This window comes from Camelina sativa, chromosome 6 (assembly GCF_000633955.1).
Source record: "Camelina sativa cultivar DH55 chromosome 6, Cs, whole genome shotgun sequence".
Classification (NCBI taxonomy): domain Eukaryota; kingdom Viridiplantae; phylum Streptophyta; class Magnoliopsida; order Brassicales; family Brassicaceae; genus Camelina; species Camelina sativa.
In genome coordinates this window covers 13,833,783-13,851,094 of record NC_025690.1, presented here as the reverse complement: position 1 = coordinate 13,851,094, position 17,312 = coordinate 13,833,783, and the positions used below count along the sequence as shown (strand labels likewise).

The 17,312-nt window shown below is 35.5% G+C and overlaps 2 protein-coding genes across 2 annotated transcripts; one reads left to right on the top strand and one right to left on the bottom strand.

The window, feature by feature from the left end:
• Window positions 8,196–9,585, top strand: LOC104791255 (mitogen-activated protein kinase kinase kinase NPK1-like). Its single transcript, XM_010517089.1, has one exon. It carries the CDS (start codon window positions 8,397–8,399, stop codon window positions 9,429–9,431), a length of 1,035 nt encoding a protein of 344 aa, XP_010515391.1. The 5' UTR covers window positions 8,196–8,396; the 3' UTR covers window positions 9,432–9,585.
• Window positions 10,448–12,002, bottom strand: LOC104791254 (uncharacterized acetyltransferase At3g50280). The gene has a single exon (XM_010517088.2). The coding sequence runs from the start codon at window positions 11,894–11,896 to the stop codon at window positions 10,553–10,555; it is 1,344 nt and encodes a 447-aa protein (XP_010515390.1). The 5' UTR covers window positions 11,897–12,002; the 3' UTR covers window positions 10,448–10,552.

Here is a 17,312-nt window from a genome sequence, read left to right as displayed (position 1 = left end):
ATTCAAGGGTTTGGGATTTTACGGAACTGAAAATTAGGGTTTGTTCGAATTGGGGATTTAGGGTTTGGGGAATTTTCGATATTGGGTTTTTACTGTGGGTTCATGTGAAAATAAAAAGAAAAACTACTGATAAGAGATGGAATAGATATTGGTAAGTAAAATTTGATAGAATAGGAATTGTTTGTGTTTGTTTAGTTTGAGGGGTAAGTTATAATTTTACAACAAGAAAGTATAGTGGTAGTAGAAAGTGAGTGTGAGTGTTAATAGTTTTTGAGAAAGTGTGCATGGATGCAAATATTCCTTTATTTTATCACAAACCAAGGTTTTAGACCAGAAAAAGTTATATGTTGTTTGTGTCACAATTCACAAGGTACCTAAGCCCAAATAAATACCCATTTCACAAAGATAAGAAGTTTGAGCCCATGACCACTACAATCATAGGTCGTGCATACCATGCCATAAATGAGATATTATTTTGATGTAATCGACACCGATACAAAAGTTAGTCCAATATTATACATGTTTTGGTCAAAGAAAGACAACAACATTATTGACCAAGGGACTTTATTCTAGAAGCAGAAGATGTACTACGAATCATATGGTGCATTATCAGTTAATAAAATTCCATGTCAACACAGAGAAAGATCTTACTTACTACACCAACAATTTCTTCAAAGCTATAAGTATGTTCATCTCTAGGTGTATAACTACATCTCTTATATTAAAGCCCATTACGAGATGAAAACTTTGTTCGAAAGTCCAAACCCATACAAGTTTTTGATTTTAGATATTCGTTTCATTGATAATTTTAGGAACTGGCCTAGCCAAATTTATTAATGCATGAAAAAATCTTCTTATCGTGAATAGTTTACCGATGGCTTTCCTTTTTGGGAACTTCCAAAGAAACAAAACATATGTTTTAACTTTTACAATAGCCTTTGACTGCAACTTCAACAATAGAAATTAAGAAAAACATGTTTAAATTGATGTTCATGCACTTGGGTTCGGCCGCCCATTTTGGGTTTGGTTTAATAAGAAGAACTAATTTCTGAATTTATCAGCTCGGTCAATGAAGTGGATACATGCAGTGTTTCTAATTAAAATTGAAACCATATTTGATCCATCCGGTGAAATTGACTGTTGTTCAATCAGCATAAGGTTTGAATGAGTCTTTGTCTAATTTTGGGATACCATGCGTGCAGTATTTTTGCATTTATATAACGACGTTTAAAGGTTAGAAGTTTACTACAATCCGTATTCCAAGGGATATTCGAATCTTGAATTATGCTTATCTTTAGAGGATAGGGGCCCATTTATTAGCTTTGAGGAAAACGATTCCACTTATTAGGACGTCAAGTTGAATTACTTATATAGTTATATCTATATGGGAATTTGTATGGGAATAAACGATCAAGTCGAATGGGAATTTGGGTTTCCGTTTCTTCAGAACTAACGGGTGCTTTTTTACTTATCAACATATCAAAAAAGTTTCAAATAATATCTCTTTATAGGCTAAACGCAACGTTGTAGTTGAATCTCTTTATAATCTAACCAAACAAAAAAGGAGACCTACTTAGGATCCTGTGGCAGTATAAGAGAATTATATGTTTGTACTCCAATCAATATAATGTTTTAAGCTAATATGGGAAGTCTACTATATCAAAACTTAATTTATACTTTTCATTATGTATTATAATCATATAAAAGTAAACGTGTTAGTTACGTACTGCATGATAGTGTACAATTCTATTGTCCAAAATCATTGATAACAAACATTATATAACATATTCCACTAATATCTACTATAGACTTCCATTGCTTATTAAGTATGTTATTTGACCTCCTATGTACAGTGTTATTTTATTAGATATATATATCTTATTTAATAGAACAAGGCAAGTTGTGTATTAGGAGTAGAGATATCCCATACCAAGAGACTAAAATATTCGATCGGTAAGGCTCACGACTTTGTTCCGCTCCATTTGCTAGACATTTTCCCTTCTTTCCAACTTCTTTATTTTTATACCGTAGATCGAGTTCCAACCTTGAAGACTGTATTTATTTCCGAAACACAATTGGGATGGTACCATTTGAATAATTTTTTTCTTCTTCTGAAACTAATGGTCATAATCCAATTCATATATATATATATATATATATATATAGTGAAAGCTGGCATATAACAATAATCATGCGTTAATAGCAAGCGGCGGTTGAAGACTCTATAATGTGTAGGATACAGAAGAATCATAGAAATCTTACAACATAAATAAATTTAAGCAGATAGGGAAAAAGTATAAATTATACGATAAAGTAGCGGGCCGAAAGAAGAAAAGAAAAGAAAAATCGGAGTATGTGATTGGTTCATGGTATCAAAACCAAACAAAGAAAAAAAGAGCTCGCAAGTCGCAAGATCTTTATCCATTCATACAGAGAAAAGAATATCTCACTATATCTATATTATCGAGGAAGATATTTGTTAGAAGAATAGTAATAGTAATACTTATTACGCAAGAAAATCTAGGAAACAAATAAATTTAATAGAAGGAGATAAAAAATAAAAAATGGTGGGAAGAACATGCGAACATGTGACGGTGACGGAGTGACGGCTAAGCAATTAAGGATATACTAACTTCACTTTCATCAAAATGCGTGTTACTGCAACTCTTGACCTTTGTGCTTTCGTCATCGTCAGGTTCCGTTAATGTCTGTTATCTTTTTTTTTTGTTACTAAAAGTTTTTAAAAATGGTTAAAAAAAAATAAATCAAGATAATATTGTAAGATTATGTATGTTTTTAAGAGGAGCCGCAACTTGCGAAAGTCTGTTACTCTGTGTTTGGAATCGAAGACTTCAGGTCTGCTGATTCCGACAATAAAGAAAGAAAAGAAACTCAACTTCACTGTGAAGCACTTCTTTTCCGTTTCTTGGCCACTAGTTTATTTTATTTATTTTAGTTATCACTACTTTTTATATTCTAGAGTTGTGAGTTGCGCCGCAATTTATTTCAAGACAATCTTGCAACCTTCTCATCCAACACCGGGGAAAACGTATTAATTCAACAAACTTTCTCCATTCGGGTTTGTATGTTTAAGAATCAACACAAAACAAAGTAAGAATTTAACTTAAAAAAACATCCATGTTTAGACAACAAAATAAAACACATCATGTTTAGCAACAAACCAAAGCATCAAACATAACATAGACAACAAAACAAAAAACATCCATGTTTAGCAACAACCAAATCCATGTTTATTTAGAGCATTCAAACCATAGACTCCAGTCTTCTAGTCCTTGTTCACGTGGTGGAGCTTCAGGAGCTTCCCACTGTGTTGATGCCCTCCTCCGTGTTGATGCCCTCCTCTGTGTTGTTTGCCTTCTCTGTGAAGGTTCTGCTCCTCTTTGTGATCCTCCAACAGATGGTTGTGAAGCTGGTTGTAAAGCTGGTCCTTGAGAGCCTTGTTCCCATGTTTGTCCTTGGTCAAACAATACATTCCTTGGTTCCTGATTCAAAAATTTACAAGTGATAAGTCGTAAGTCATAAAAATGTATAAGTCCTAATCATCACATCGAAAAAAATATGAATACAACAAACCTGATTCTTCCTTGGACGACCCCTTGGTCTTGCAGCTGGAGCTTCAACAGTCGGGTTTATACAAGATAACCTATTGTGTCCTTCTTGTTTACAGTTGCTACAAGTCATGACTCTTCCGTTGTTTGCCACTCGTGTGTTGCTTGATGAAGATGCACTTTCATACATCCCTTTTCTCCTAGCATGGTTATTTGGTCGACCCGGATTTCCTTTCCTCCATGGTGGTGGCAAGACTCCCAATCTGTTCATTCGAGGCCATTCCAACTGACCTTGAACAGGCTTAATACCATCTTTATAGGTTGCCCGCCACATTCTTGTTGTGTACCAGTCAACAACATAACCTTGAACTTTCTGTTTCTTAGCTATGATCACAGAAGCAGCATGGACACAAGGAATACCATTCATCTGCCACTTAATGCATCCACAAGTAAGCGCATTCATATCCACAGAATAAGTCTCATCATGCAAATGTAACTCATGTTGATTGTCCCTAGCCATGCTTCTCATGCAAAACTGAGACCCTTCTATCATACGCTCTATCTCCAAATGAGGTCTCTTAGTGAACCTTGTCTTCAATATCCCTGCAATGATATGCCTCTTCTCATTCCGCACCATACATTGCCTCCTTATATCCTCAAGCATTTCTAGTAAAGGCTTCCTCCTAGCTTGTCGTATGGTTCTATTAAAAGACTCACTGAGGTTGTTCAAGTTATCATTGCAATGCGTACCTACTCTGAAGAAGGCTCTAGACCATGTCATCGGATTGGTTTGTAAAAGAGAATTAAATGCACCTGGTTATACTTCTGCAACGCCTCCATATGTTTAGCATATTGTCCTGGGGTGTAGCTACGTGCAATCTTCCAAAACATACGCTGCAGTTGCAAATCATGGCTGTCTTTCTTCCAATTCTCCATGATATGTTTAGCACATAGACGATGCTCAACTTGTGGGAGAACGTTCTTTATGGCTTTAACAAGACCATGCAAATGATTGATGAAAACACATTAAACACATTATAATAACCGATTGATAAAAACACATTAAACAAAATTTACTAACCGATTGTTTGTCAGAAAGAATAGTTATCTTTCTTCCATCCTCAAGCCCCAATGAAGTAGAGAGTAACCTTATGAACCAATTCCAAGTGTCATCATTCTCTATCTCAACCACTGCCCAAGCAAGTGGAACTATCCTATTGTCTCCATCTCTTCCAACAGCAGCCAAGAGATGTCCCTTGATGTCCCATTTCAGAAAGGCACCATCTACTCCGATGATGGGTCTACATGTCTGCTCCCAAGTATCCCTTTGTGATTTAAAACATACAAATAACCGATAGAACCTTTGTAAGCTCCCAACTGTCGGACCAAGAATAGTCTCAATCTCAAAAACAGTTCCTAGATTTGATCTCTTAATCTCTGCTTGATAATCTCATATCCGTGAGAAATGTTCTTGATGACCAGCCTTTGCTTCTCGCCTCACTCTTGTCTTTGGCTTAGAACATTGTTCTTCACTAACTTCTAGATTGTATTCTCTCTTAATCTCTGCTTGCATCTCTCTCGATCTGATCTTTGGATTCTGTCTCAACCTATCCGCAAACAACCAAGCTATTGTTCCTCGCTTTAACATGTGACTATACCCTGATCTCACACATACATGCTTACTCTCGTATACCTTTATTTGCATCTGGTGTTTCTTCTTACTGTAAGAGCAGTAGCATCTCCACAAACACTTAACCTTAGGATCAATATTAGCACATTTTGCACCAATCTTCAAAGCCTGCGATCTATACAGCTTAATGTCGTATTTAGTCTTCAGGGAATACCTGAGCACAACTATCTTTAACTCCTTTGGTGAACTAAACGTTTTCCCCAACTCGAGCTGCACTTCAGGATCTTCGACTTCTACATGGTCTTCATTATCCTCGCCTTGGCCATTATCTTCGTCTTCACTTTCTGACAAAGGGTCAGGAATCTTCTCGTCATCGAAGATATCATCTCCACTGTCGTTATCAGTCTCGTCTTCCTCTTCTCTCGCACCCTCTCCAAACACTGCTTCTTCTACACCAACATGGTTTCCATCTTCTTCTTCAAATACTTGGTTTCTATCATCCTGGTTACCATCTTCCTCTCCAGCAGCCTCGTACCCAACATAATCACAATCTTCATCGCCAACCACCTCACAATCATCTCCACTTTGAGCACTTAAATCTTTAAAAGGACACAATCACACTCTTCTAAGGTAATATGAACACAATTATACGGAATAATTGCAGAACCTGAACCATCACCCAATTCAGGAGCGGTCAAATTGGGAGCATTCGAATCGAGAGCATTCGACTCAGGAGCAATACACCCGTGAGGAGACGTTTCTCCATCTTTATCAGGCCTCTTCCGTTTGGGACGACGGGTTGAAAGCTTTTTTTCCTTAGTCATCGGTTCGATTCGAAGAGAAGATCCAAAGGAATCGCAAATTAGGGTTCGTGATTTTGGGGATTTTGTTTCTTAAGAGATTTTGTGAGAAATGTTCGATTTAGGGATTAGATTAAAAAAGAAAACAACGTCATAATGATAACTAACGGAACTCGTTAACGCCTAATTAACCCCGTTTAATATCTCCGTTTTGGCCAGTTAACGATGTGTTTCAAACGGCGAAGTCAACAAGACTTCATGATTTAAATAGAAGTCAACAAAAGGTTGATGATTTGTTTCAACATTTTCAGACTTAGTGATTTTAATCAACGAAAATGCTAACTTCGGGATATTAATGACATTTTTCCCGATCTAAAAGAGGAGAAGTAAACAATATCAGCGCTATTAAGTAAACTTATGTGCAAACGCTAAGTGTATAGACTATAGAGGAGCAATATCAAAATATCGTTTATACACTATCTGAGTTATTGTAACAAAAGTGTACTTGTAATAAGATTTTCTAACGTTAGATATGAATTAGATACGGAAAAAATCGAAATCATGACGCAAAGGGACATATGAAATTAAGTATTTTATCAAAACAATGATAAAGTATTATTTTTCTATGATTCTCATGCAATCATGCCCATTACGACCTCAAAACTTGGACGGCCAAGCAAGTTGTTGTGAAAACTTCTATATCAAGCATTTTTATAGCGATAAAAGTGAAATTCATCGTAAAGTCGTGACTAATAAAATATTAGCAAACCCCAACTTGCATTTTTTCACAATTTTATATCATCAACGGCCCTTGGAAGAAGTTCTAACTACATAATGATCTATATAATAATTAATATTGATCGTCACTAATTGGTTAATTAATTCACGGTCAAGATTAAATTAAAGATTTACTATCAAATTTCTCGATTTCAAACCCTAATTAACACCATAATTCACAAAGTAACTTTTATCTTTCAGTTAATAACATATACTCCATTTGTTTTATAAAGAGTATTATTTTGATGTAATGCACATAAATTAAGAAAACTATTTAAATTTCTGTTTTACCTTTTATAAATACACTAAAGTTTTTTTCTTTCTAATTAATAAATTCAAATAATAGGGATAAAAAAGATTTAAAGTTTATAATAGGGATAAAATAATTATCTTATTTTATTAAAATGATATTCTTTTTTTTTTGTTTTTGACGACGGAAAACAAGATTCAAGATTGGCTCAAACAACCTAATATGAAAGAACTATTGTTTATCTAGATAACTAAGTGCGGAACTGGGCGAACAAGTGGTGCTAAATTATCTGCTTTACCATTATGAAAGCGAGGGACATAGACTAAGGAAAGAAACAAACTCCCATTTATCCGCCTATATGTCCTCCAAATAAGACGTAAAAGTTGGCTACTTGGAAGACGAAGACATCTTCACTAAGTCAAAGCAATCAGTAAGGAAACAATATATTGGTTATTCGCTCTAATCATACAGCGCATAGCCCAAATAAAGGTTTGAAAGATACTCTTTCTATAACAAGAAAAAAATGTCAAGATAACATTTTTTGTGGAAGAGAAATTTTTTTATTATTCCAATTTAAATATGTGATACCAGTAGTAGTTATTGAGGTAAATTATTAAGCTATATACAGTAGAACTTCTATAAATTAATACTCTTTAAGCTAATATTCATTATAAATTAATAAAATTTTCTGGTTCCAAATTGGACCGGTGTAAAAAATGACACATTTTAATTAAAATAAGATAATTATTTTTTTAGAAATTCTATGTGTAAATATAGCCTTGTCAATATCATAAATTAATAATTAAATAAACTAAATATATATATATATACACATATATGTATGTCTAAGTGAGAAACAAATATCTGTAATTAGATTTTACTTTATTATTTTAGTAACTAAAATATATCAAGATTGTGTAAAATCTCATACTCCAAAGTCCGAAGTCGTGCGATACTATTTATTTCCCAATTTAATAAATATATTTTGTTATTTAATTTCCTTTTTAATTTTAGCACCCCAACAATGAAAAATCAAATATCCACTCTCTTATCACGTGCATTAAATTTTATTATCTAAAAATTATCAACATCTAAAAAATTAATAATAAAATTGTTAGTATATATAATGAAGAAGTTGCGACATAAGGCACAATAAACAGTCACGAGCTACATGCTCTGTATCTCTCTGTTTGCCATATACTTCAATTCCCATTTCAATTCTGAATCGGTGAATCCAATCCCAAAAGGAAAAGGAAATTTTCTTAAAAACCTAAAATCTCATTGATATATAAAAACGAAACCTTTTCTTCAGAACTCTCTCATCCACACATAATCTAGTTCTTCATTAATCTCAGAAGCTTTTTGTTTCAATGGAGTGGGTTCGTGGGGATACAATAGGGTTCGGAACCTTTTCTACTGTAAGTGTAGCGACTAATAGAAAAGATTCCGGTGAGTTCCCGAGGGTTATCGCCGTGAAATCGTCGGATTCTTATGGCTCCGCTTCACTTTCTAATGAGAAATCAGTGTTGGATTCACTCGGTGATTGCCCTGAGATCGTACGGTGTTATGGCGATGATCGAACGGTAGAGAACGGAGAGAAGTTACATAACTTGTTGTTGGAGTACGCTTCGAGAGGAAGTTTAGCGACACAATTGAAGAAACTAGGCGGTGAGGGTTTACCGGAATCCACCGTACGCCGCCACACGGGATCGGTGCTCAGAGGGTTACGTCACGTCCACGCGAAAGGGTTTGCTCACTGCGATATAAAACTCGGGAATATTCTGTTGTTTAACGACGGCGCCGTTAAAATAGCTGATTTCGGATTGGCGAGAAGAGTTGACGGAGTTTTAACGCCGTCAAAAGAAGGGGTTGAGATTAGAGGAACGCCGTTATATATGGCGCCGGAATCTGTTAACTATAACGAGTATGGATCAGCGGCTGACGTGTGGGCGTTAGGATGCGCTGTAGTTGAGATGATTAGTGGCAAAACGGCGTGGAGTGTGAAAGAAGGATCACACGTCATGTCGCTTTTGATACGTATCGGTGCCGACGGTGAGTTACCGAAGATTCCAGAGTTCTTGTCGGAAGAAGGCAAAGATTTCTTGTCTAAGTGTTTTGTCAAAGATCCCGAGAAAAGATGGACGGCTGAGATGCTTTTGAGCCATCCGTTCGTAGACGTTGATTGTGAAGAGCACGACCAACGAGAAGACTATGTTTTGAAGGTGAAGGAGGAAGAAGCACCCACGTCACCAAAGTGTCCATTCGAATTTCCCGATTGGGAATCTATGTCATCGGATTCTCACACGCCGTCTGATTCTCCGGTGAAGAGACTTGGGAGTTTGGTTAGTGAATGTGAATCGTTCCCTGATTGGTCTGTCGAAGGGGATTGGGTTACCGTCAGGTGACGTGAGTGTTATACAAACAGAGTTGAAGGCTAGGTTTTTTTTAACACCTAGCTACGAATATTCGTAATCTTTGTGTGTAATTGATTTGTTAATACAATTCATTGTAGTCTTCATTGATTAAATTTTCTTCTTTCATCAAATTTTGAGGAATCAATTGATTGTTCGGTACTATAAAGTAAGATCTGATCTAAATCCATCCATCAGAAAAGTGTATTTGAAAAGGGAAAAAAGGAAGAAGCATATTGGTGCCTTTGAGTGTTGGAGTAAGAACGTTAACAGAGGATCGTGTCCACCACACGACAGATACTTTGCTTCGAGTAAAACTAACTTCTCTCGTACCATATAACAGATATTCTGATCTCTACTCAAAGACGATAAATTTGGATCCTTCTAGCGTTTTTCTCTATTTATTGGAATGTAGGCCCATTGGGTTTTAGAGGCTTCATTATTATTCAAAAGCTTAACTTTTAGACATAGCCATTCGATGAATGTAAGAAAAATCTCTGATGGGGTGTGACCCATTAGAAGAATTTGAGTCAAGAGAATCAAACTTGAAACTTCCATCACCGAGTATAGTTGCTGTCACAAAATGGTTTCAAGCCGATTTCAAAGGGATTGAGGTTATATTAAGGTTAGTGCAAAAAAAGACTCTTAAATGATACTTCATCTCTTCCAATATATAAGATCTTTTAACATTTTCTGTTTGTTCTATTTTATAAGATTTTTTAGTGTTTATGCATTTTTATATTGACTATTTAAATTTTGTAGTATTTTTTTCTATTGGTTGAATTTGATTAAATGATAGAATATTTATTATTTCTTAATTTTTGTCCTTTTAGCCAGAAATTCTTATATAATGGAAGAGAGGGAGTATAATTTGTCCCATTTTATAAGATTTTCTCATGTTTCTATGCACTTAATATTCATTTCATAATTTTTGAATATTTTAATTCTAAAATATTTTTTTATATTGGTTAAATTATGTTAAATGATTAAACATTTATTGTTTCTTAATCTTTTGTGCTTTTAACCAAAAACTCTTATATATAATGGAAGAGAGGAGGGTATACATCTTTAACCATCCAATAAATTCACAAGCACATCATGTAAATATGTAATTGTTACATTTTTTCCATAGATGCAACATCATCCAATAAGTTCACTAGCAAATCAGACCATAAGTGTAAGGGCAATATCGCATGAACATCGATACTTCCTTCTTCCACCCCACGGAAAACAACAAACTTGCCACCAATACCATTTGCCGGTCCAGCTCGAACAGCGATTGGTTTACCCAAACCAAAATCATTGTCATACACTTGGAACCAAGGAGAGTTGTTGACAATAAATAAATGATCACCCATTTTACTTCTAACATCAATTCTTCGGATATTACCGATTTTGACCCAATTCTCTGCAAAAGCTTTAAAGTTTTCATTCGTTTGTGACCTCACAGTTTTATTTAGCTGCAAAGCAGTCCATCCCAGTCCACGATCGACCAGATCTCCCACGGTGGCTGTAGCTATCCCGAGACTGGCTACATTCCCGAAACACTCTTTCTCAAGCGGAGGGTTTAGCCTCTGCCTAAAATCTGCTGATACTCCGCAATAACTCTCTTCTTCTCGGTTTAGTCCACTGCATCTAACGATTTCTCGCCATAGATGTGCCAAAACCGCTTGAAGCGATGATATTTTCGTGTCACTTGATCCTATTTTGCCGTTAGCTTTAGCTTTGAGATCTAAAATTTTCTCCTTTGTGAAGTGAAAAACTCTCTCTCTAGTCGAAATTTCATGATTTTTCACCCTCTTTGTCTCTATCTCTTTAGCCGGAATATGGATAGGGAACTCGATCTTGTCGAGGAACCATCCCCTGAGGACAAGAGGCTGATGATGATTCTCCCATTCACCATTCAAGCAAATCTTTGACCAGGTGTGGATAAATTCCCACATCGAAGAACCATCAGCAACCAAGTGGTTGTAACCGAAACTTATAACGATTCCATCTTTTATCTCGGTGACTTGTAAAGCAAGCAAGGGCCCCGAGATGCCGTCGATGCTTCTAACACCGTTCATGGGGAAGAAAAGCTTGAAAAAGTCAGGAACAGAGCCTAGAGGTTGAAGGATATCGCTTACCGAGACAGATTCCGCTATGGCATGAACAAATTTGACACCACGGCCATCGTCACAGTCGATATAAAGCGACACCGTATTATCTTCATGGTTGTTCACTTTCACAAGACGACCAGCGAAGGGGAAGTAGGTCTCTAGAGTAGTAGAGAGAGAGGACTTTAACCGAGAGATGAAACGGGTTTGCGGGTCGGGTTTGGGGAAGAGGAGACCTCTTTGAGGGTAGTCGAGATAGAGAAGGCTAAGATCAGATGGAGTAAGATGGATCTTTGCATGACCCGAATGACTGATGTTTCCGGGTTTAACAATGCTCGAAGAAATCACGCTCACATCTTCCATTTCTCCGTAAAGAAACAGATACAACTTTTCTTTTATTTTTATAATACCAAAATGATCATTGATAGCCACACGAAAGCAAACACGAAACCAAACTCAAAGCCATATCTTTAAAGCTTGACTATGCACCCGTAGGACATATAATGATGATGTTAGACAGCTGTCTATTGGTAAAATGTCGCCAAATAACCTATATTTGATATTATACGAGGTCGTACGTATAAACCTATATTTATCTGTTTTTTTTTTGTATTATTAGTTCATGATTTTAATTGATTTAAAAATCTAAAATAAAATTATGTGTTATTAGATTCATGATTTTAAATTCATTTCGGAATAACGTGTTGCAAGTTTTAATTTTATGTAAATTCTTTAATACTTTATTTATTGAATACAAAATTTACAATAAAATTTTTAATGGATTTAAAAATAAATAAATAAAAAAACAAAAATTCAAATCCGTGACTAATCATGTTTTTCTAAAATCCATATGTTTGACTAGTCAATATGTTTGAGTAGTAGTCTATTAATATCGCATGAACATCGATACTTCCTTCTAAAAACAAGTTTTCCACCAGTACCATTTGCCGATCCAGCTCAAACGGCGATTATTAATGACATTTTGAAATTTTAGCAGCAAATTGATAGTCAATAAAAAAGATGTGAAAGAGGGATTCAACATATTTTCTCTAATGCATGTAACACTATATAGCTGGATATTTTCACTTTTTTTATTATATATATGTATTTGTGTATAACGGTTATATTGGTTTGTGAACACACAATTTTAATTAGCTGCAAAGCAGTCCATCCCAGTCCACGATCGACAAGATCTCCCACGGTGGCTGTAGCTATCCCAAAATTGATTACATTTCCATACTCTTTCTCGAGTGGAGGGTTTAGCCTCGGCCTAAAATCCGCTGATAAACCGGACAATAATTTGATTTTTTTCCCTTTCTCATAACCGACATTGTATAATGATGATGTTAGACAGCTGTCTATTTGTGGAATAGATAATGTAAAACCATATCCAATGGTTTGCTTTAGTTTTTGATCTAAATATAGAGTTCTTTAAAACTAGAGCAAGGTTTGTTCCAATAATTGACTATATTTTCACTTAAAAAAAAATATATTCTAATTTAATATTTTATTTTACTTTCTACTATAGTTCTTTAATTCTAAACTTTGCAAATTCAACACTTATTTTTTTTTTATCACTACTATTTTTATTTATATTATAAGGCCAAAAAGACTGACCAAAAGTACAGAGCCTACAAACAAAGCAAAATTACAAGCCTACAAACAAGCCAAAGTACAGAATCAAATAACCATAAAAGCCCTACAACTGAAAGGCCTAAGCCCAAATAGAAAACCCTTCTTTGAAGATTGAATCTCTGAAACACAAGAAAAACTTCAGAGAGGACACATGCGAGTCAAAGAGGTTGAAGTCTGAGGGTCATTGGTCACAGCAACGGAAAGCATCGCCGGAAAAATTCATTTCCGACCGAAATCATCGACGAACATCAGGAAAATCTCTCGATCTACACCCACAGGAAAGGGCGAGTTCCAATTTGCTGAGAAAAAGACTCCATCGAATGCAAATTCTTACTCTTCTTCTTCGAAAAAAAACTTTCAATCTTCAAAAAGGGTAAATCTATAACAAACCAAAAAAACTTAAAAGAACACAACAACAAAAAAGGAAAACTTCAAAAAGACTTAAACGAAAAGACTTCAAAAAAAGTAGCCACCGTTCGCCGGACATAACGCTGCCGTGGAGACCAACAGATATCGGAATCAAAGCCGGACATGACATCGCCGAAGAGGCCGATGCATGCCGGAAGCAGAGCCGGACATGAAATCGCCAAGGAGGCCGATGCATACCGGAATCAGAGCCGTCCATCACCGTTAGAGAGAACGGTCGATGTCGATCCAAACACACACGAAAGAAATCGGTGTTGGACGGATTAAAACTGGGTTAATCCACCGGACAACCGTGCCGGAACATGCCAGTCGCTGGAGGAAACCCTAGATGAGAGTTTCTCTCTCTAAAAAATTGAGAGAGAGAAGAGAGAGAACTCTTTTTGAGATTTCAACCCACTTACTTTATCTTAAATATATATATAATAAAGTTACAGTATTTTCCAAAATAAAATTTCATTATAAAACAATATAAATAACAGATACAATGATTATTACATATTTATTTAAACACCATCATTAGTATAAAATTTCATTATAATTTTGTTTAGGTATAAAATTATAAGATATCGAAATTGAAAGAGCTTTTTGTAAATAAAAAAGATTTACTCTGAAAATAAAGTAATGAAATAATGAAAAGTGCTTCTTCAAATTTTAAACGGTTTACAAGTTAAACCATCTATATTTTTAGAACAAGTTATAGAATACCATTGGAGATAATTTTACACCCAATATAAAGTTTGGAGCAAGATTTAAAGCATCCTTGAAGTTGCTTTAAATGTCATCAAATTACCAATATTTTCTATTCTATGAGATTGTTTAAACACTTATATATATATATATATATATTAATTCTTTTTTCTGTTTAGGAGGTTTACTAGTTCATGAATTTTAATTGATTTTAAAATATAATCATATATTGTTAGATTTATGATTTTGAAATCACGTGTTACATGTTAAAAATTTATGTTATTTATTTAATAATTTATGGGTTAGACTTAGACGAATCAAAACAAGTTATAAATTTCTATAGAAAAAGACAAAAATTTGAGATTTTCTGGACATGCAAAAATTCAGTGACTAATTCCTTAAAAGAGAATTAGTATACTTTTGAGAATTAGTATACTTTTGAGTTCATGTTCACAAACAGTTCTTAATTGTTGATTTTTTTTTCTTGTTATTAATGCTTTTAATTCTATAAGTTAAATTGTTATTTCTTTCTCCATTTGTATTTATAAGTCTGAAAACCAATAAATATTATCTCGCTTTAATTAATTAAGATTCTAGAAATAATTTAGAGATTCATTGATCCTTGTGTATCGACTCCGATCCGTATAAACAAACTTGCGGTGAAATGTCTTAAGTTATTACTCGAACAATCAAGTTGATATTCTTTTTGGTATTTTTTTGAAAATTTGTGAATTTTTGACACTATGATTATCACTCTTGTTCAAATTTCACCAACATATCCTCCTCCTCTCATTGCCTGCACCATTTTCCTACACAACCGGTCTATATCCATGAAAGCATCTTACGGCTCACGCTTCCCCAATAATCTCAAAACATTAACTGCACTCTCCATGTCTATCTGACCCTCCACATATTGAACACATGCGTATGCAGACAAAGCAAAATTATTCTTTGGGTCCCATCCATTTCGCCTCACCTCCATTGCCGTCTTCTTCCTCTCCTCTTCTTCCTTTTGATCTCCGAGCATGTCGTTCACCTTTGACTTGGTGTCTTGTATCACTCTTTTTCTGTAGTGATCAAATTCTAGGAAATCTTTTATCTCGACTTTGAAATAACGATGCTCCCCGGTATCCCACTCTATAAGAACCTCGTGAATCCCTTCGATATCGTCTTTCAACAAAAACAGCATAATTGATACGGTTAAACCACAAATCTCTCGATTAAGAACATAATCAAGCAATATGTTTGAATTGGCGTTCAGAAAACGCAGATTCAACTTCTCATGTTAGAATCCATGAAAGGATCTCAATCTAACAATGAGGAACACACACCAACAAACTAGAAAGAAGAAAAATTACAATTCTCAGATTTTCACATAATGAAGAAGAGGATGAACAGATCCCTATTAAATCTTTAACAACTTCAGCTTGATCCAATTATGTCCTTCTACGTCAATTCTCTTGCTTCCACAAATCACCAAGCTCCACGTGTCTCTATATATGAGCTACTGAATTACTATATCAAATCTCCCTTGTTTGCAGAACCTTGACCACAAGGTTCAGTGGTTAGAACTGTCTCTGCAAGTAAGAAATACTCCCAAGTAGATTCTTCCACAGTTTCATTACTCCAGTAGATTAGCACCATGGTAACTTCCCTTATGTGTGCCTACTTAGCTTGATTCAAGGGTCAAAGGTTTTGCCCGGTGTAACTTCAAACCTTCGTTTTACTTTGACAAATCCCATGTTAACAATTCGAACCACACATTGATACATTGCTACGACCATCTTGGGATCACTTTCAAGCTTGTAAACAACCAATCTCATGATGCAAAAGAGCTTCCTCCACTTGTCACTCTGTTCCCAGAGCTTATATCGCCATATGTGCTTGATTTGGAACCTCTCAGCAGCAGATAGAAACTGTAGTAATAGCAATGCATCCATGTCCTTATGCCTTTGCAACTTGTCCACATTGTTCACAAACTGCTCAAACTCAACTTGTAGAAAATAATGCACATCACTCTTGGTGGAAAAGATACACCAATCATGGATGGGCTCTAGCCAGCTTCTCCATTCCCTTGTGTACACTAGCTGCTTGTTTGCTTGAATGTGAGGAGCAGGAGACTGCACCCTACCTGATGGAAACACTTGACCAAAAGAATGCATAAACTGTACTTTCTTTAGTGCATGCTTTGTACTTGAACATCCTAAGATGGAACCACTCTCTCAATACTTCCCAGCCTTTGCACTTAAATTTCCACTTGTGCTTAATTTGGAACGTCACTACACCAAATATGAACTGAGACAATGAGATTGTTTCACTGATTTTCACAGAAGCTGGTTCTTCTTTCATCACAATCCACTTTTCAAACAGCCACTGTACCCTCTCCACTTTATAACCACTCAAGTTCTAGTTTTAAAACTTAAATCTCCAAGAATTGGGACACTTCTTTTCTTCCTCAAGCTCTAAAAGTATGTGCATTTTCTTAGAGTTCTTCTGGAGCCATAAGAGAGGTTCTTCTGGAGCCATAAGAGAGGTTCTTCTGCAGCCCTCTCATTGCTTGAATCCTGCAGCAGTCTGTTATGAGCCGACTTTGATCTAGTGATTGGAGCCGTGATTGGAACTAGAACAAAGAGATTTACGAGCTAACTTCCCTTTAACCCAACTCTCTCTTTGAGAATTAGGTTAATTGTTGGAAGCTTCCCATTCTCATTAGCATAAGAGGGTTCTTATATAGAACCTTACAAACCGACCTATCTCTCCTATTAAAAGAAAACTATATAAAACCTTAAATCTAATTAAAAAGGAATAACACCATAATTCTAATAACATATCAAAACCTAATAATCATATCATTACTCCCATCTTCCACTTGAAGGTTGTCCTCAAGCTTCAGCTCATGGCATGTCCTCCTCTTCAATTGGTTCGTCTTCTTGATTAGCACCATCATTGACTACCGTGATCTGAAAAAGAACTGGTTTGCAAACATGCCCTCGGGTGAAGAATTCATCACAATTGAAGCAGAGACCTTTCG

Excerpts from the sequence above, each read along its gene's own strand:
- LOC104791255 (XM_010517089.1), top strand. The coding sequence starts at position 8,397 with ATGGAGTGGGTTCGTGGGGATACAATAGGGTTCGGAACCTTTTCTACT.
- LOC104791254 (XM_010517088.2), bottom strand. The coding sequence starts at position 11,896 with ATGGAAGATGTGAGCGTGATTTCTTCGAGCATTGTTAAACCCGGAAAC.